We start from the raw sequence: 19670 nt of genomic DNA, 5'->3' as shown, positions 1-19670 counted from the left end.
CATGCTACTAAAACTTTAATAAGATATGCCCTTTCTGCAATGACACATTGTTGGGCGACATGTTGGAAGGATATAGGAAAATGTTACTCGCATTACTCGGTCTTAAGGCAGAAAATATAATGTACCTTCATGTAAACTCTCTTTCATGTTCTTTCAAGGCATTTTGTTTGGCTTCTACACTAAATTATCGCTACCATATTGCTTCTTTCTCGCGCTTATTGTACCACTCACCGCATTTTGCTCAGCAAAACGGCAGACATGGCAGGAAATTCAATTTTACTGCTCGCTGTTAGTTTATGGTTATAACAATTATGGAAAGTCACGTTTCCCGCAGATCATGTTTTACGAGAAAAAAACCCAGCCATTTCAAGTTTCACGCCTAAACATATGGCATTTGCTAAATAAGGGAAAATGCCCAATCGGCTCGGCATTGCAGAGGGCGGGAAAGGGACGATACATAAACAATGAGATTTTATATTAAAAAAAAATTATTATGCTTTTAATTCGTCTTTAGCCATTACATGGCGCAACTTACGAATAAAATGCCGTTTTTAATTGCTATATATACATCGAAGCGATCCATTAACCTGTAACACGACACGAATTTTAACGCAACAACCGTGCCGTTCGTGCATGTACAGTGTTCAAACGCCCTCGCGGCGAACATGATGACAATCCCTGTTTCACCGCCAGTATTCCTGGCAACCCTTTACTAAATACAGCTAGTTATAAATATTGCTTTCTCTCGTCTTTTTAATCCCACGGTACGCACTTGTTATCTTTATATGACTGCTCGTTGGAAATTAAATGTTTTATTATATACCTTAAAATCGCGAGGTGGTAAGAGTGAGTGGGGAATAGAATGGGGACAGAGTCACCTTGTCACTTCACTCAGGATCCAGGACCTCGTCCAAAAGTCACTCTCAACTTGTCTAACTTGGTCCAATGTTTGTTTTTTTCAATTGGATCCAATCAAGACACGATGATCTAGCGTTTCTTGATACAATCCTGGTACGATATTTGTTACATTTTTCTTCAAGGCCATAACGTCATTGCCCTTTGCTATAATGACAACTGCTTTATTTATAGGTTTAGTGTAGTATAAGCCAGTAAATACAAGCCCCTTAAGCTCCTGCTTTTGATGATGAGCATTTCTCTTTGATATAGACGTAACGGTCTTACAAACTGATCGAGATTTTCCGCCCATACCCAGTGTCGATGGCATGGAATATGTGCCATCGTAGTAGGCCCGCCCTAAATCTTGGCATGTACACCATTTTGAATTTGGGACGTGTGAAGTCGGGCTGGGGGCTGAGGAAATCGCCAGTTTCCCACACTTTTTTTTTCAGTTTTGGGATTCACGCTGGGATTGTGATTTATCAAGTAAATCTTTATAAGCATTAGGAGGTAGGTCGTCATCATCATCATCGTCTGCGTTAAGATTTTCCATTGACGCTCGTGGAGCCTTTTTCGAGCGCTGGCGCCGCGAGGACCCTGGCGTGCTTTGCGCAGAGGGGCGTCGACGGCCCTTATTCGGTGAGCTCGAAGACGGCTCGTCATTAGGTTCCTCTCCCTTGAGAGCGTCCACTGAACTCAGTCCCCGCGCGGCGTTGAAGCAGAAACAGAATATGATTGTATACAACAAAGCAAACAGGTTGAGGAAGCCGAGAGCAAGACCCACCCCTCCCACCACTTTCATTTTGTCATCGTAAGAGAAATTGAGACCCGTGCAGCCTAATATATTGATAAAGTCCATGGGGTTCTTTGTGTCCATGTCTTTACCACAATTCTCGTTCGGGTACTTACAGCAAGAAGTTGGTACCATGTTATTTTTTCCCTGAGGAAACAATAGAACAACCAGTTAACAAAACGCCCCTCCCCGGAAGGAGAAGGAATATCGTTTCAAAGCATCTCAAGTTAGAGAGAAAGGATGACAGATAAGGTGGAGTTCAGAGGAGGTACCCTTGGGGTGGAAGGGGTAAATTGCACAAAGCTTAAGTTATAATTAAAAGTGAGGAAGGACTTATAAGCCCTTTACAGCATTTTTTAAAACTATTTTTTCACAAACCTGACTAGCCGCCCATTTTGAAGTGAACCAATCTCGATAGTCGACAATTCCACAGCAAGCATATGTCCGCTGAATTTGATCCATGGCCTTTGTGACTTTCTCGTCCACTCCATACTCAGCCATCATTTGCTGTCCATTGCTAAATTTCTTTTTATAGAGCTTCACTTCACTTTTCATCGTGAAATACACGATTCCCATAATAAACTCGACCAGAAATAAAATGATGGATAAAATCGCCAGTAGAGTTAAAAGTCTGTTGTTTTCCCTCAATATGGCAAAGAAGCTCAGCGCTGCTATGAAAAGAAGAAGTAGCAAAAGACCGACTCTGAGTCCGTAGTTGACGGGGAAGGCGGCTCCCTTCATAGTTAGATAGTCTCCGAAGGGTGTGGGAACCGTGATTGCAAAAATAATCAACGAGAGGCCAGTAAGAAGGAAAAGGGTGAAAAATCCGAGGATCGACCATTTTATAATATCTTTTGCTTCCATGTTGCCTTATTAACGTGTTCCTTGAAATCTAGATGGGGAAAAGAAAAACGAAAAAACGTTAAAGATACTGAAATTGTTGGTGAGATTGTAAGCTTGGTTAGGAAGACCTAGCACAGGAGATTATGAACTAAAAAGGCAGGGTATATTCAAAGATCTCAAAGGTACTATTCGTGGTAACAAGACCTTGCAACACTCAAACAACGTCAAGTTTCTAAAAATACTTATAACCACGATTCAAAGACTAAAATACAGGTTAATCTGAAAAAGGAAAAACGCGCGGGTTTATTTAGTAACAGAGGGTTTTGTTAGGGGAGCTGGATTTCCATTTATCAATTAAAGTTCTGGCTTTTTCGCTCAGCTGACAGTTAAAGCTCTGACCAATTCTCAGCTCTCAATTAAATCCCATATACACCCTTGTAACAATTCAGTCTAATCTTCGCTAGTGTCGTATCAATGTGGTAAAATATAAGGTTTTAGAAAAAACCTGAAACCAAAGTCATTGGTTCACACAAGTCGATATATGCAGATCTGACAGCTGAAAATTCTTTTCACTTTGCCACTTTTTCCGAGCACAATCTATTTCCTATCAGCGCACTTTATAATTACTGCTCTGATCCCCGCTAGATCAAGAGCTCCAGTATTCGCTCGATCAAGTATTCCAGAACACCACGCCCGCCCGCTTAGCTGCTTTAATCGAAGACTGGGGATCGCGTACAAGCTATTTGTACAAGGAGTGCGTCATTGAGTTAAACAGACGAGCATAGGAGTGTACTATCAAAAGGATACAGTAAACACTACATGAATGGACACCTGTCAAGAGCCTCTCTCTTACTCATGTCTGACAGGGGCCGAGCAAAGGCAAATAAATCGCCACAACCTTAAAAATGTCTTTTGAAGAATTATTCAAATTTAAATCTCCTCTAATCATGCAGAGAATTAATGAACAATCAGTTCGCCTGTCTGATTCTTTGACAAATAAAAAGACCACGTCCTTGTAAGATGTTAAAAGTATGCTATCGTGAAACAACTTTACCCTCGATCGTACCTTAATTTGTAGTCCAGCTCTTTCATCCTTGAACTCCGATCTCAAATCGTTAACCCATTAGCAGAAAAGGTCTATCCATCCACTGCGGCCGGAAGATATTTCAATATCTATTTTAAAAGCTACAACAAAATGAACATTCGTGTCTCTAATCGAATGTGATCTCAATCCGCCATATTTGTTGTAGAAGATCATTCAATTTTAATGACGGATGGAGGTTTCGGCGGGGGGCAGGTTCTAGAAATGTTCATGTTTACTCGTGCGTAACAAATGTTCACATACAATCAGTTAAATAAACATTTTATGACTATATTAGCAGAGTTCATGTTTGTGAAGAACTAACAGCAACAGGCAGCTGGTACCTGTTGACTGTTTGACAAAAAGTCAAGAACATTCTAGGCTGCAAGCTTGGTAAGACGAACAGTTATAAATTTTTAGTTTTCCAAACATTCCCGATAGAGACTTTTGGCTTCTGACATGCCATGAAGCATTAGCCGTTGTAAGAGTGGAATTCCCGTTTGCGAATGGTATACGTCGTTCAGCAAATTTTGGGCAGCATATAAATTGAGGCGATTGCGCGCGGTATACTTCGGTTATTCAACCTCGTTTCCAGAGTCTCTCATCTTCCCGCCCTCTTCCTCTCTCGCTCCAGGAGGGCAGGAAGATAAGAGATCCTGGGAACGAGGTTGTCGGGTATTATACTTCCAGCGGTATATACTCTAGGGCAATATATTTTGGGCGGTATACTTGGGGGTTGTATACTTGGAGTGATATATTGAGGGGCAGTATACTTCGGGCACCATACTTCGGGTGATATACTTCGGGTGGTATACTTCGGGTGGTATACTTCGGGTGGTATACTTCGGGTGGTATACTTCGGGTGGTATACTTAGGTAGGTATCCTTCGGGTGATACCGTAAACTTCCGAAAGTAGCACCTCCCGGAAGTAGCGTGAAGAGACTGCGGCCGCTAAGAAATCCCGAAAGTAGAGAGCCTACTCCCAATCTCATGTTTTAAGAACTGTTTTAACGATTTTTTTGTCTTTATTTCGTAAAAAGGGTTCAGCCCTACACACTTTGTATCACGTTTTTTGCTCCCCGAAAGCAACGACCCCTCGAAAGTAACGCTCCCAAAGGTAACGACCCCCAAAGGCTGCTAATTCCGAAAGTAACGAGGGTCGTTACTTTTGGAGGTTTACGGTATACTTCGGGCCGTACACTTCTTACGATATACTTCTGGCTCAATCTTGTGCTGACCTAGCCTATGGTAACGCTCCCTTTACGGTTTTAGTACAGTTAAATGAATTTTTCAACACAACTAGACCATGATCAGGTTTCCGTCAATAAAAATGTCTTTTGGTGACATTCATGGCAGTGGCTCTCTAATCGTTCTTCTAACGTCCACTATGAGGAGTATCTCTTCCTGACGGGACCTTGAATTACAGGACGGGAAGTATTCGCTCAAGAGTGTTTCTAAATCGAGTGTTCTAGTTATGAAATCACCGGGGCCTCAGTCGAGTATGAACGGTTGGCTTTCCGTCCAAACAGGTCATATTCGTATTCTCGGCATTGGACTGGAACTGCTTTCAATGGAGGCTCATGCGCGTGAATGTCATCAAAAAGAGATCGTCATTTACATTTGAAACGTTTTCCCCGCATTAGCCTCAGTTGCTAGCTAGTTCCTGTCAGAATACGAAGATGGCCTATTTCCACTCATAAGTATTAACGTTACTTTTACCCTCTCTCCCCCCGCTAAGGTTCGAAACGTTCGTTATAGAAAACCGCTGTGCGAGGTGAGTGCAGGCGCAGAGCCGAACCCTGCGCGTGCACTGCTATCTAGCGGATTCTCCCCACCCAAGTGACTGGGAACGATTTTACCTAACAAAGAGGTGATTAATTCCATTTTAAAAAATTATTCTCGCGGTTTTCGGTTTTGCGCTCTCCGTAACGGGCATAAACAGAGTTAACTTCGGAGTTCATTTTATTGACTTACGGTATTTCATAACCGGTCATCCAAGAACGTGGAGTATCAACAATAAAAATATTGTACAAAGTTGTCATATGACCTAGTACTTTCATTTTTTTAAAAAAATTCTCTCTCACGCAATCGAAAGTGCAAGAGACCTGCTGTTCTTGTTACTTCGATTGATCCTCAGCGTGTGTGCTTGTGCGAAATGCATACGTATGAATTAATCTACCTACCTTGTGACTCAATATTTATCTTGAATTCTTTTATGATACAGTGTGTACAAATTTAGAGCAGGTGAGCGCACACTACAACTGCAGTTGCGTGTAAATGTTCGTTATTTCTACCAGTACATTTACGTGTAAGAGGCAAATTATATTTTGTATTGTAAGAACACACGAACTGTCTGCAAGGTGCTTCCCATTTCGACGGTATTTCCGCAACAGAGAAAATGTTTATATTTTACAAGAGCTACGCCATCTACGCCATAATAAAATGACCCAAAGGAAATGGAGTTCAGCCATGAGAGGGGGTCTGGAACAGAGTTTGCTGTACGCTGGGAAGCTGTTTTGGTCCCAGACTCCCAAAATATCATCGAGAACAAAATTGCTTGCGAAGACTGCTATAGCATGGACTGGAACCAGGTTGTAGACGTTATTTGAACGAAAAACCGCTCAAAAGTAAGATTTTTCTGAATTTTTGCGTCCTTCAAGGACTGCTGGTGCCTGGGCAGGCTTGCATGTGCTTATCTGAAGCTTATGTCCCCGCCCTCGGTACGTCTAGCCATCACTGGTCTCGCTAATTTTCCTCATAAGAGTGCCAGGTAGAAGGGTAAACGTCATGTCAGATAGCAATGGCAGACCAACTTCAAGGTGAAGCAGAAGCGACTCCAGCCATTTCTCCAGGTCGCAAAATTCGGGTCTGTTTGAAACGAGAATACATACTTCATTAGAAAAGCGTTACAAGAATTTCGACAAAAAATTTGATTGTTAATCTTCGAGGTTTCAAAGTGCGGTTTTCTGTTGACTCTCAATAGTGAACCAATCAGAATTTAGAACAAAAACGGGAGACCAGTGCCAAGCGCAGGAAAGCCCGTAACCCAGGTCATAATTGCTGGTGGAGAAAATGGCTCGCGAACTCTAATTTGTTAATAAAACAGCGCGTGAACTCTGATTGTTTAAAAGAAGCACGTAAGCCCTGATTGGTTAAAACACAGTGCTTGAACTCTGGTTGGTTAAAAAACACTTCGTGAACTCTGGTTGGTTAAAACACTTTGCACACACTTCTGTATAACCATACAGCGGAGATCAACTGACGCTGAACAGCACGTTTAATCACCTAATATGGAGTTGAATTCGAAGAGAATACCACGAGAAGAGATCCACAACAACTAGAATTGTCTGACCCTAAGGATTTTCTCAGTGGAATTTCTAAACATCAAGACAATTAGGCGATTTGAAGACATTGATCATCGCAATTCAATTATACACACAACTTAAGCAGTTGTAAAATTATTTTTTTCAGGCTTTAATTTCACAACTGCTTAAGTTGTGTGTATAATTGAACTGCGATGATCACGTCTTCATATCTTTCTCCGCAGTTCAAATATATGATATTTCATATATTCATTTGCAAGACAATATTATCTCCTCAGAGCTTTATTATCTAGCTCTCTGCACGCACTGCAGGCCTATGATGCTCCCTCATCATAGGCCTGCAGTGCGTGCAGAGAGCTAGATAATAAACCTCTGAGGAGATAATTATTAGGCGAGAAACAATTTTCGTGTGCAGTGTCATCATACGTAAACAGTAAAGCGGCATTCATCTGCACCTCTTATCAGAGTCCAAATCACAGCAAAGAAATGCTATTCTGTAAAATAACTCAGGACATCCATCGCAAAACTCTTTGCGGAATTTCTCCTCATCTAAACCAAAATTCTGTGAACAGATAAGAGGTGACAAAACATTTAGTCAAAGTCAGCCAATGTGGAATATAAGTCCTGTCCAAACGGGAAATGTTTGGCGACCAAACAAGATCCAGACTGTTTGGTAAACAAACAATATCATGTTGTGTTGTACTGAGCGGTCAAACGGTTCCAAACACGTTTAATTGCCGTCTAAACGAGCAAAACGGTTTATAGTGTATGTTTCTCGACGTTCAAATTTTATCCAACATGATTAAACAAGGTGTCCAAACGGTAAAACGTTTGGAAACCAAACATTTCCCGTTTTGCTATGCCTTTAGAGGTAAACAAGAAAGAACATCAAAGGAGCTACGTCACGGTTTCTGCATCTTGATAAGTTTAGCCAAATTTTTTTAAGTTCGTCGTTTGTAATCCGTGTAAATCTTCTCCTTCTTCAACCATCCCTGTTCCTTCATGGTTTATCATCATCTTTTTGGTGTTTTTCTATCTTAGTAAACTATTATTTTTAAGTACATTCTTACGTGTTGTGTTTGATACCAGAACATAAATAACTACTCACTGACAGGCGAGGAAGAAAATCCGGATCAGCCTTTACCCGGCCAATAATCTGCAAACCGACACAAGCCAGATTAGTAAACAGAGAGTTTTCCAATAATGAAACCAGAAGCTCAAGACCAAACCTTTCCGGCAACAAGTAGTGGTCAGAAATCAAGGCAAAAACGTGCACACCAGCCGTACTTGGAAAAAGGCGGGCCGCGTTCGCGACATCAGTAATATGAACCAGCTTCACAAAAATTGTAGGTATACTCTGTCAACGCAGCACTGTGAAAAGACAGTGTGTGGAAGATATACTTACCTCAGTGGGAGGGAGGGAAAACCAACCAAGCAAGCGAAGTACATGGTATTGCCCCTGGATCTCCTCCCGGTACCCCCACATATAAGATAGACCGCTGGCCATGTTTATCACAGCGTCAACACAAGCAAGTCAAAACTCGTCGCAAAACATGTACGTAAAAACACATGCACGGTAAGCGCTAGAAAACAAGTGACTTGCAAAGCGCGGAAAACATGTAGCCACTGGCAAGCGCTGAGGAAAATACAATCGGTAGCAAGCGCGTAGCGTGGCCGGTGAAAAGCGCGGGAAAACGTGACAGTGGCGGCGCCAAGAGTGGGAAGATACAACCCACTAGAAGCCCGGGGTGGAACTCCCTTATATGGCTATATGGGTATGAGCGGCCCCAATGGTTTTTTAGCCGTTTTGGTCACAAATAGGGTATGGCTTTTGTACTGTAGTCTTGAATTAGGTATGGAGTTTTTGTTTTTAGAAGTAGTTACTTTTTTCATCGTTATCGATAAGACCAACAACAAAAGCCATTCCTTTAACATATATCTGAACTAGGGAGCTAATTATAGGGCAGGTCTGAAAAAGGTTATTGATTTAAGGGTCAGGTCTGAAATTGGGTAACAAATTTTTGGTCAGGTCATAAACAGGGTAGGGAAAATCATAGATTTTGGTCTTAAATAGGGTAAGGGTTTTGGGACGCGGGCTGCACACCCTTACCGATTTTTCTGGGTGTACCTCCACTGCGCGTTTAGCACTGAGAAGACAGCGGGGCCTTGATTAGAGCATTTGCACGAGTTTATTGAGGCTATCACAAAATTCTGCGCAAGCAAACACACACAACATACCAAACTCTAGTTTTCCAGTCACGCCTTTGCAAAGACACAACGATTTTGGTATATAATTGTGTAAAAAATAACCACCCTACCTCACACATGACAATCCCAAAGGAAAACACATCAACCTTTTCGTTGTAGGTCATACCTGAAAAAAATAACCACAATAAACAATCACAATATTACAGTTGAAGTTTCTGATTAACTAAGGTAATGACTTGACTACAGTAACACTGATAACAGTGTAATAAACATTAAAATATTCTCCAGATTTCCACGAGTTTTGTGTTGACAAAAGCTGATGTTTGGTAGAATACAGTGTAAAAATGAAAACGGGAATTGCCACAAAAAAAAATTTGAATTGTGAGAAAACGTGTGATTGTGCAAAAGAACGGTTGTTTCGTTTTTCCAGTTCCATATGGTTATTTCAAGAAATCAGTATTCTTCTTCATGTTTCTTTATTGTTAGTTGAACTGATGTGTAAATGTTGGGTACAAAGAAGGTCGTTGTTATTGTTACTGTTCTTGTTTTTGTTGTTGTTAATATTGTTATTGTTGACGTTGTTACTGTTGTTGTTAATATTGCTATTGTTGTTGTTAGAATTGTTATTGGTATTGTTATTGTTGTTGTTATTGTTGATGTTGTTATCGTTATTGTTGTTGCTGTTGTCATTGATGTTGTTGTTATTGTTGTAACCATTGATAATATCAAAAGACATGGATTACCATTCAACATCTCCGGGGCCATCCAGTAAGGCGATCCTACAACTGTATATCTGTAAAATAGAGTAACAAATTCAATTACGGAAGATGTTAAAAATAAAACAATCTTCTTTCAAGAATCTTTCATAAACCTCTTTGCGTTAATAAGGAGAAACTCTATTCTGAGCCACCGAAAGCGAAAGAACTTTTCACACATTACTTCATAACTAGCAGGGAAAAGTTTACACGAGAAATCACAACGTTAACAAGGAGGTTATGCGGTAGGGGGAGGGCAACCCTAGGGGCAGAAAGTCTGTCGCTTTGAAGGTAGGTGACCCTCGTGAGGAATGCCAGGCAGTTTTTCTTTTATGTTAACACTCTGGATATTTCTAGGCTGATTTAGCAAGAGAACGGGAACGTCACTTGACGACGGCGCGCGCAGAACAAACACCCAAATATGGTCAAATTAGAACAGAATCCAGGTTATTCCGCGCGCCCTGCAGTCGTCATCTGACCGTATTTGGGTATTTGTACTGCGCGCGCCGTCGTCAAGTGACGTTCCCGTTCTCTTGCTAAATCAGCCTTCTGCCTGATGTGCGAAACCGTTGTGCTCGTCACTGAGGGCCAAATATAGGTTTAGCGGGATGCAGGACGAGAGTAAAAATGAAGGCGGGATACGGGATGACAGGACTTTTGAAGGCAGGATGCGGGAAAAAAAAATATCTCGGTGGGAGCAGGATTTGATCATTTTGACAGGCGGGATGCGGGATGAAAAACGAAAAATCACACGTTACAGAAGTTACGCGGAGAAGTGCGACTCTTGCCAGGCGGGATCAGTATAAAATTCTGAGTACGGCGGGATGGTGGGATGGCGGGATGGCGGGATGGAGCCAAAAAATAGTGGCGGGATGCGGGATGGGACCCTCGTCACTGAGTATTACCTTTTCTTGGGAGGAGGTAGCCTGTTACCGGTAAAGTAAAGTGGTTTACGACCAGGAGAAGGCGGCAGTGTTGCTGAAATGCGATTCATAGGTGACATTGGTCTGTCCCTCACTACACGGGCCAAACCAAAGTCTGCTACCACAACCGACATCTCACCTGACTCCTGTACAAAGTGAAAGAAAGGTAACAAAAGAATAAAAAGCTCTTAATTTAAAAGTCATGGTATTTAACACTGCTGTGCTAAAATTGGTACACCCCAAACGACGAAACAAATGTGTCAAATAGAACTGAAAACTTGTTAAAACTTCCAACTGGTTGGAGGTGATCAGTTGGTTATTTACAAGAGGTGGAGGAGTTTAATTCGGGAACACCGAACACATATCCATCCAGTCAGGGATTTCATTAGCGTTTCCAGCAGCTGGGCAACTGGTTTTCACAAGCGGAAAGATTTTTTGAACTGGACTTCTGTATAAGAAAAACTTTCCCTAAATGATCAAATCAGGCGGGCAAAATCGTCCTCACAGACGGTCAATTTTCCCGGTGCCTGGCCCTTAATGAAACCCTTGTAGTCTGGTGGCAGAACCGGGAGGAGAATTTGAATCGGATTGCAAATCCAGCACCCTAACTACTAGGTCACACCGCCTCCAAAAGAATTAAATGCACTAGACAGCCACTCCAACTTTTTAATAACAGTCGGTTCTATGCAGGAGTCTTCTGTGGCTATAAGTAATGCAACAAAAAAGGTCAAAATTTACCTTATCGGGCTCGACCAAGCAGTTCTTGGAATTCAGATCTCTGTGCATTACATTCATAGAATGAAGATAAGCCTGAGAAACAATTGAACGAATCATCAGCATTAATAAAACTAACACTTGTTATTGCTAAATACAGGGAAGGGGGATAGTCCCATACATGAGCTGTATGGGCATGTACCATTGTGAAGGGTATGGTTTTCAAATTTAAGAACACCTCAAATATAATAGGCTGATTTAGCAAGAGAACGGGAACGTCACTTGACGACGGCGCGCGCAGTACAAATGCCCAAATATGGTCAGATGACGACTGCAGGGCGCGCGGAATAACCTGGATTCTGTTCTAATTTGACCATATTTGGGTGTTTGTTCTGCGCGCGCCGTCGTCAAGTGACGTTCCCGTTCTCTTGCTAAATCAGCCTATTAGCTTCCCGAGACGTGAAAACACTGAAGCAACATACCAAAACATAGACAAAGATGCTTTAGTATCACTATGTAAAATTAAAATGCATAAATTACCAAAAACAAGCTTGACAAAAATGGGCAATTATTTAATTAGTTGTGTCATTCGTAACGATTTGCTAAAGCTGAGACGTGCCAAAATTACTGAAAGATTTAAAACTCGACGTTTTGGAGTCATCATGATGCCATTATCAACAGAAAATAACTATGAGAAAGTGATTATTTAAGTAGACTAGGGCTTAAAATTAACATACGAATTAGATGGCTAAACAAACACTTTAGCGCAAATTGAGTCAGTTTGCACGTTCAGCTCTGGTTTAGGTTTGGATAACATATAGTTCCTTTACAAGAAGCGGCTGATTGCTTCAGGCCTACGATTTTGAACTAGTCAAAATCATACCCTTTGTCCAAATTAGGTAGGGTTTTTGAATGAATACATCTGCAAAACAAAAAACCACTTACCATCCCTGCTGCAATATCTTTTGCAAACCTGATCCTCTGTAACCATGACAACTGCTTACCCTGAAGAAAACAAGAAAATAGATAGTGAATGAAATCTAGTGAACTGTTTCATACTGAACTGTAGTGTACTGCATTGCACCTGCACTATGCCGTATCCATATCATCTGATGGTCAAATCATTGGCATATTTCTCACAATTCGAAAGGTCTCCTTCACAGCCGTGGGAGGTGTGGTGGTCTCATGGTTAGTGAGCTCGACCCCAGCACGAGCGGTCCGGGTTTGAGCCCTCGCTGTTGACATTGTTTTGTGTTCTTGAGCAAGACACTTTACTCTCACAGTGCCTCTCTCCACCCAGCTGTGTAAATGGGTTCCAGCGAATTTAATGCTGGGGGTAACCCTGCGATGGACTAGCATCCCATCCAGGGAGGGGAGTAGAAATACTCCTAGTCGCTTCATGCTACTGAAACCAGGATAAGCTTCGGCCTGATGGGCCACTTGGCAAGGTGCCAATTGTAAGCCATACAGGCAATAAGTGAATGTAGGCAAAATGCAAATAAAGGAGGTAACCAACAACTTGTAATGGGTCACCTCCCCGCGGCACTTGTCTCACTGATCTCTCTGTGAAGAATAGAGAAGACAAAGAGAACTTACTTGAGTACAAGCCTTCAGGGAACCAAAAGGCTAACGGGAGTAAACAAACTGAAGCCAAACTGGCAAAGCTACTCAAAGCAAAACCATGAGGGAAAGTCTACGTGACAACCACGCATTCACAATGCACCTGCTGACTGATGATAAATCCCCAAGTTAACTAGTACGATTATTGATAACCTCATTTAGCTTTTTGTAGGGACTGGACAAGCAGAGTCTTTTCTCACCTTATCCTTCAAAACTTGACGTAATGTTCCACCAGAGATGTATTCTGCAAAAGAATGTAATTTTTAATTACATTGTTGTTGTTGCCAAATATGCTTCTTTACTTACAAAATTTAATTCACCCATAAGATGACAATTAACCAACTTACTTACAGACATTTGAGAAACACCTATCACAAACAAGGCAAAAATTCGTTTAATTTACTTTATTTGTTTGAATTACTGTAACCAATTATCTAGTAAAGATTCACAAGTCAGCAATCATTGAAGGGAGAGCATCGTAGAGAAATGTGTAGCTAACGGTATATATTACAAGGTAGCTTACCAGTAATCAGGTTTAGAGTCTGGTCTCTGTACAGAACGCCAATGAATCTCAATACATTAGGGTGGTCCAAGCTCTTCAGCAAGGCAACCTAAAAAAGATTTCAATTAAGTTATTCTTATCAATTTACATGACCATTGAATTACCATGGATGCCAATGGAACATGAAAAAGGTTAAAGCAAATGGAAGTGGGGGTTGTTCACCTCCAGCTTTTTGATTTTTTTTTTTTTTTTTTTTGCTAGTGATATAATCCAAAAGAAAACAACACTGCAAGCTAATGTGAGCAGGGCAAGCGTGGTTTATGTGGGCCAGTTCAGAAGTAGGGTATGCAAATGTGAATGAATTGTGAATGTAATGTTGTGCCACACAGCAATGATATTGAAAGCTGGAAAGAAAAGAATTACTCCTAACTTTCCAGTCTAGAATTAATGTCCTCTGGCCCTACACATGTTCACAATTAATTTAGGATGTGCACCACTCTAAGACATTTTCACAACTTTCAACAAAATCAAACTCCATAAAGGTATGGGACAAAATACTTATTGCCTGAGTTAGCTGGTACCAGACATGACAACGTTTGGTTCTCGTTTTGTCCAGTGGGGTGGGGTAGTGGTGAGCGGGACATTTCTCGAAACCCTACCTAATCAATTACCTAAACAAAAAAAACACACTGCTATAGATCCTGTGTAGTTTCATTTGCGAAATCCTATTTACAATTAACTCACTTCTTTTAAGAAGCTTGTGTTTGCCTCCTCATCATAATGTAGGAGTTCCTTTAACACCATTACCTCTCCTGTCTGCCTCTGTGTGACCTGAATGCACAGTTAAGACTTTTTGTGAGAGCAGTTTTCAATACTGAGTACTGTAAAACAAAAACCGAAGTAATTACATAACTCCAGTCAATCCCAAGGGGCAAAGCCAATCAAAAGTAAACTTAATATTGAAAGTAACTGACACAAAGAACGGGAAAACCTGTACCAGTGAGTCACAATTGGCTTTGCTTCTGAAATGAAAAAGAAATAAAGTGCCGAGGGTTTTTAAGCCAATCATGTTGCATAGTAATGGTAAATGTGAAACCAATTACTTTTCAACACTCATGTGAAAACCGCTCTAGGATTCAATGTAGCAATTCAATTTTTATCTGAATCTGAACATCTAGCTGTGGCTCTTTGTATGCTTTAAGAATACATTTAATAATGTTTAATTTTGATCCCTTAGGGAGTATTTGATTTACTGAAAGAAAATAACACATAATACCTTTCTAACTTGTCCAAAGAAGCCTTTCCCAATCACATCTCCTATCGCCAGATCACAAGGCCTGAAAACTCTGCATGGGGAGTATATGACGTTATTAATAATTAATAATGGCTAATCTGGGGGGTACAGCTTGCTCATTACCAATTACTCAAGCTCTACCCTAAGGAAGGAAATTTAGGGGAAAATCTGGAAACTTCAGCAAAGCATTGGAAAGTTGAGAAGTGCCCGCCAGTTAAAAGTTTTGGTTTTAAGCCCGAAAAAAAGAGGCTCAATTAGAATATGAGATTCCCCAATAGCTTTTTTGGGATCTGGGATTTAACTTATTTTAAGGCCAGGATTTGGGATTTTTTACAGAAAAGGGGGACAAGATTTGGGGTTGTAATTCTGACTGGGACACAGGATTAGCCGATTTTACAAGGCAGGAATGGGGAAATGCCACTTTAAAAGAAACAGAGATTCGGGAATTCCAGAGACAAAAATGTACAAAGAAAATCACACTACCATACAGGGTTTTCAAAATAAGCTGGCAGCTGATGCAAGTCACCAGCTACTTCAAGCATTTGCACTGGGTACTTTTTGTACAAAGTTTGTTAATAGGCCATTTTGTTTCACCAACGTAATCTTTCCGAGGAAATAAATGAACAGAATGCACCTCAAGGCACACAGATTTCAAAAATTTCCAGGGCCAGCTTCCATCACCCTCCTCCCTTGCAGACGGGGGAACCCACTTTGGCACTCTTGATTCCCCACATGACAATTGCCGTCTTCAACATGACCCAACTGTGCTCTGCCTACTTTAGGATTTCCTTCTGTTAGTTTATTTCAAATTGAAAACCCTGCCATAATAAGTAATGTTGGAAATAGCCTAACAATGACCTAATCAAATTATACAACTTTACATCCACGTTTTGCACAATACAATACTTTGTGCGTTCTCTTTAGTATGGTTTCAAAACTTTATCGTAGCTTTTCAAAGGAAAGCAGAAATAGTTTTCATTCAGTTTGATGCAAGTAAAAATTACTTAACTTGAAAGTAACTGTGATATCGTGGCCATATCAGATCAGTGATTTACAAATTTGGGTACAGTAACATGGTAAACCACATTTGTGTCATGGAAAATAGTCTGCATTCATGAACAAATGGAATACAAAAAGGCATCAAATTACCAGGTAATAAGAAAAAAAAGTCTTTTCTAAATTTGGGCTCAACGTCATTCCCAAAATTTCCCAAGTCACACTAATGCTTCTGAGCTCATAAATTCTACATCATTGAGGTAACTATAATTAATTGGTGACCTCCACACAGGTTATTTAAAGCTAAGATACTTATACTAACATGCTTCGATCCTCTTCTCAGGTACCATCTTCAGAATATTAGATAGAATGATTTACAACAACCTCCAATATTGTTTACGATATCAGTATATATTCTATACTATAGGGAAAGGTATAAGATATATGTGTATACATGTATAAGTGCAGCAAATAAGAGCAATATCATACCTGTTTGAAACAGTCTCTACTTTGAATGACTGAGCTCTGTGAATAGGGGATCTCACTTTGAATGAATCAGACATTGAATTGCTGTTTGCACAAAACAAAACAAAAATTGATATTAAGTGAATAAAGATGGTGAATTTTTCAGCTTGGTAATGAAAATTGAAAGGTGAATTGATCAACATGACACAAGTGTGAGACATAGAGAGCCTACCCGGTGTTCATGGAGGTCATGGGCTCGATTCCTTTCGATTTTTTCTTTGTCTCATGCTCATGTCATGTTGATCAATTCACCTTTCACAACACAAAAATTACAAAATATTCAGTAGTTCTAGTTTCAGGACAAGACAGCAAGAAAACATTACCTGACAATACAGTTTAAGAGGACCATGAGAGTTTGACAGTCTAATGTTTGTCTGAAGTCCTTCAATTCTGAACTGGCGGCATGCGCCAGGTTGACAAGTACATTATGAGAGAAGCGCTTGTATAATACTGTAATGATACTAATGATTGATATAATGTTGTAATTAAAAGTTATTTTAATTGATTTTTATTTCCTTTTGCCTTTTGTCTCATATTATGATTATCATAATGAAAATGTGGTGATGGAGAATAAAGATTCATACCAAAGATAAAATAATGAAAAAACCATAACTTATATTTATTGATGATTACATTCTTGCAAAATTTGACTTTTTTTTTTCCACGACCTACCAGAAGCCCTGTATATATGCAGGTATGAGCCTACCTTCGAGGAAGTGAATTGGATCGCATTGCAGGTTTCGTGCTCTTCTTTGAAGCGAGTTCTTTCTGAGACTCTACTTCCCCATTCACTACAGAGTTGTTTTCTGTTGATGTACAACAGCGCCGTAGTTCTCTTCGAGAGAAGAGGGAAATTGACCTGTTGCGGAAGCTTTTCTCTTCAGAATCACTATCGGAATCAACACTGGGTAGCCTGCATAGTCTGGGCTTGACTTGGAGTCTACTCTGATTTCGTTCAATTGTGATTTGTGTGATCTCGTCTGGTCGAGCTGTTAGAAGAGCAGCAACCTAATGTAAAATAGATCATAGTTTGTATCAAGTAATTTACATACCTTAGACATACTAAAAGCCACCAACTATAGTCAGAATAATGTATCATGTATAAAGGTCTGTGATGAACAATTATGTTTTTGCATCAGTCTCATCTGAAGGAATGAAATTTCAGTTTTGCTTAAAACTACCATGTGCCACTAAATTCTTGTGAGAGTTTATTCTTGCGAATCAGTGACTTTTTGCATTAATTTTTACGGGAACTAATTTTTGCAATCGTAAAAGACTGGTTTTTCATGCTGGGTACTAATTTTGCGATTTGCAGAGAAAATTTTTGCGAGAACTTTTTTAGAGGATTGTGGAAAAAAAAAGCAAAAATTGAAAAATTAGAACCCGCAAACATTTAGTGCATATGAGAGGGCAAATCAGCAACCTAAATTTTGGTAATCTTAGGCTACAAGTTGACTTTTAGGTCAACAACAATGTTTTAGGAGCAGGGCACATCCTGTACCTTAACTGCTTACCATAGAAAACCTGATACTGGACACCCAAAGTATATTAAGCAATTAGATTATGAACTCTAAATTTCTATCATGCAAAGAAATTGAGAGCGAATAATCTAATTGCTTTGGCATAAATCTACTAGCCGTTCAAAAATTTATCCAAATAATCTTTACTGACACCTCAAAAATGCAAAGAAGCGGCTGTCATTCTGTTAACAAGCACACACTGCTACACCACTCTCTATCTATCACAGAATACATAGTGAGTAGTGTAGCCAATCAGAGAACGGCATTCGTGATAGAACGCTAGTAGATTTATACTAAACATGTAGAAGACCATAAAGTTGAAATAAAATTACTGTAGGTAGAGTCTACATCAGGCGAATAATTCCATACCACCAGAGCTAATCCTGGTTGCCATGGCATTAAGTGACTAGGAGTATTTCAACTCCCTCCAGGATAGGATGTTAGTCACTGTAATGACAGGGTGAAGCCTCATGACTTCACAAAGAAAAATAGTGTTCTGATTGGTTTGCGCGATATATCGACAACATCCAGCTACATCCTAATATGGCCAAAAAAATATCACTGATGGAACCCGATTACGTGAAAATCGAGCTGAAAGATGTGAGATTTTTTCTGCACAGCCATCAAACTATGCATGGCTCTATATCCTGCCGCCTCGACAGGCTCGCGTTTTTGCTCGCCTACCTCGTTGGCAATAAATTCAATCTCTAAGAGATCAATGGTTTTTAGTGATTTTCCTCCAAGTAGGGGGGGAGGAAGATTTACTACCATCAAGGCTGGCTCTAGGTTAATTTGATTATTTTAAACCTTAGTATCAGGGCATGTGCTTACCTTGTCCACCGTAGTAGTTGACACAACAACTCTATTGACTTCCAACACCAGATCTCCAGCTTGGACTGCTAACACATCATGTGTCTGCCGCTTAAAACCTTTATTATTGAACCTCGTGAAGCAAAAAGTGAAGCAATATTATAGCCCTTGTTAAAGCTGCCCCCTTGAAAAATGTAAATTAACATTACTGACAAATAAATACATACACCTGTGGTGCCATTTCTTACATGTAGGGCATATTACTTGATTAAAATTTATAATTAATAGATAAATTTCTATAGTGCCTTTATTCATTGATTCAGTGGGTAGTAATTGCAGATAAAACTTTAAAAGTCATTGCTAAAAGTATCAAGCTTAACAATAAAAGTAATAGCCCATTTTGCAGTTACATTTAGAATATAAAATCCAGCATAATTATTATGTGGAGAGCAATTTTGGGAAACTTTGTAGTTTCTGCCTGAAATTGCTTTGCATGCATGTCACTGATTATACTGTAATGCAAATGAGAAAAGTTAACAGTGAAAAGGGCTATTACAAACTTGTTGGGTATCCTAAAAGCTTAAAACTACAGATAAAAAGAGCTTGTTTCAGATTAAAATTAAAGAAAGTTGTTCAGTTCAGATTTAAAAAGTGTCACTGGACTTCAGAACCTCTGGTAATTAAAATGGCTCCAAATAAAGGGTGCCGCAACAGGAAAGGTATGTTGAACATATGATTTCAGATAATAATAATTATTATTATTTAATCAACTCAATTCAATTCAGTTCAGTTCTTTTTTATTTACACTATATAGGGCATTTAGATACATTTTATAGGTAAAGTACTGGAAATAGTAAAAAAAGTTA

At 39.9% G+C, this 19670-nt stretch overlaps 2 protein-coding genes across 2 annotated transcripts in view; both read right to left on the bottom strand.

Moving 5' to 3' along the window:
• Positions 1 to 393: 393 nt before the first annotated feature.
• Positions 394 to 3674, bottom strand: LOC145463404 (CD151 antigen-like). The gene is made up of 2 exons (XM_081447158.1): positions 2069 to 3674; positions 394 to 1837 (listed from the first exon to the last, which is right to left on the bottom strand). Exons 1-2 carry the CDS (start codon positions 2552 to 2554, stop codon positions 1346 to 1348), a joined length of 978 nt encoding a protein of 325 aa, XP_081303284.1. The 5' UTR covers positions 2555 to 3674; the 3' UTR covers positions 394 to 1345.
• Positions 3675 to 3972: 298 nt separating this feature from the next.
• Positions 3973 to 19670, bottom strand: part of LOC145462935 (LIM domain kinase 1-like) — a 22241-nt gene continuing 6543 nt past the window's right edge. The window contains exons 6-20 of the mRNA XM_081446609.1: positions 18826 to 18937; positions 17181 to 17482; positions 16439 to 16519; positions 14936 to 15005; positions 14404 to 14490; positions 13681 to 13768; positions 13358 to 13401; positions 12483 to 12542; positions 11562 to 11633; positions 10806 to 10969; positions 9889 to 9938; positions 9256 to 9311; positions 8046 to 8093; positions 7393 to 7499; positions 3973 to 6482 (exon numbers count right to left, since the gene is read on the bottom strand). Of these exons, the coding sequence (XP_081302735.1) occupies positions 6341 to 6482; positions 7393 to 7499; positions 8046 to 8093; positions 9256 to 9311; positions 9889 to 9938; positions 10806 to 10969; positions 11562 to 11633; positions 12483 to 12542; positions 13358 to 13401; positions 13681 to 13768; positions 14404 to 14490; positions 14936 to 15005; positions 16439 to 16519; positions 17181 to 17482; positions 18826 to 18937 (1483 nt within the window). The 3' untranslated portion in view covers positions 3973 to 6340. The remainder of the gene's footprint in view (positions 6483 to 7392; positions 7500 to 8045; positions 8094 to 9255; positions 9312 to 9888; positions 9939 to 10805; positions 10970 to 11561; positions 11634 to 12482; positions 12543 to 13357; positions 13402 to 13680; positions 13769 to 14403; positions 14491 to 14935; positions 15006 to 16438; positions 16520 to 17180; positions 17483 to 18825; positions 18938 to 19670) is intronic.

The sequence above is a fragment of the Orbicella franksi genome, chromosome 12, assembly GCF_964199315.1.
Source record: "Orbicella franksi chromosome 12, jaOrbFran1.1, whole genome shotgun sequence".
Lineage (NCBI taxonomy): Eukaryota > Metazoa > Cnidaria > Anthozoa > Scleractinia > Merulinidae > Orbicella > Orbicella franksi.
Note: the sequence above shows the minus strand (reverse complement) of the source record. Positions and strands in the feature narration are given on the sequence as shown.

Bases quoted from the DNA above. Each gene is read 5' to 3' on its own strand.
- LOC145463404 (XM_081447158.1), bottom strand. From the start codon at position 2,554: ATGGAAGCAAAAGATATTATAAAATGGTCGATCCTCGGATTTTTCACC. The intron at 1,838-2,068 runs GTTTGTGAAAAA...TTGTTTCCTCAG, and splicing joins CAAAATGGGCGGCTAGTCAG to GGAAAAAATAACATGGTACC.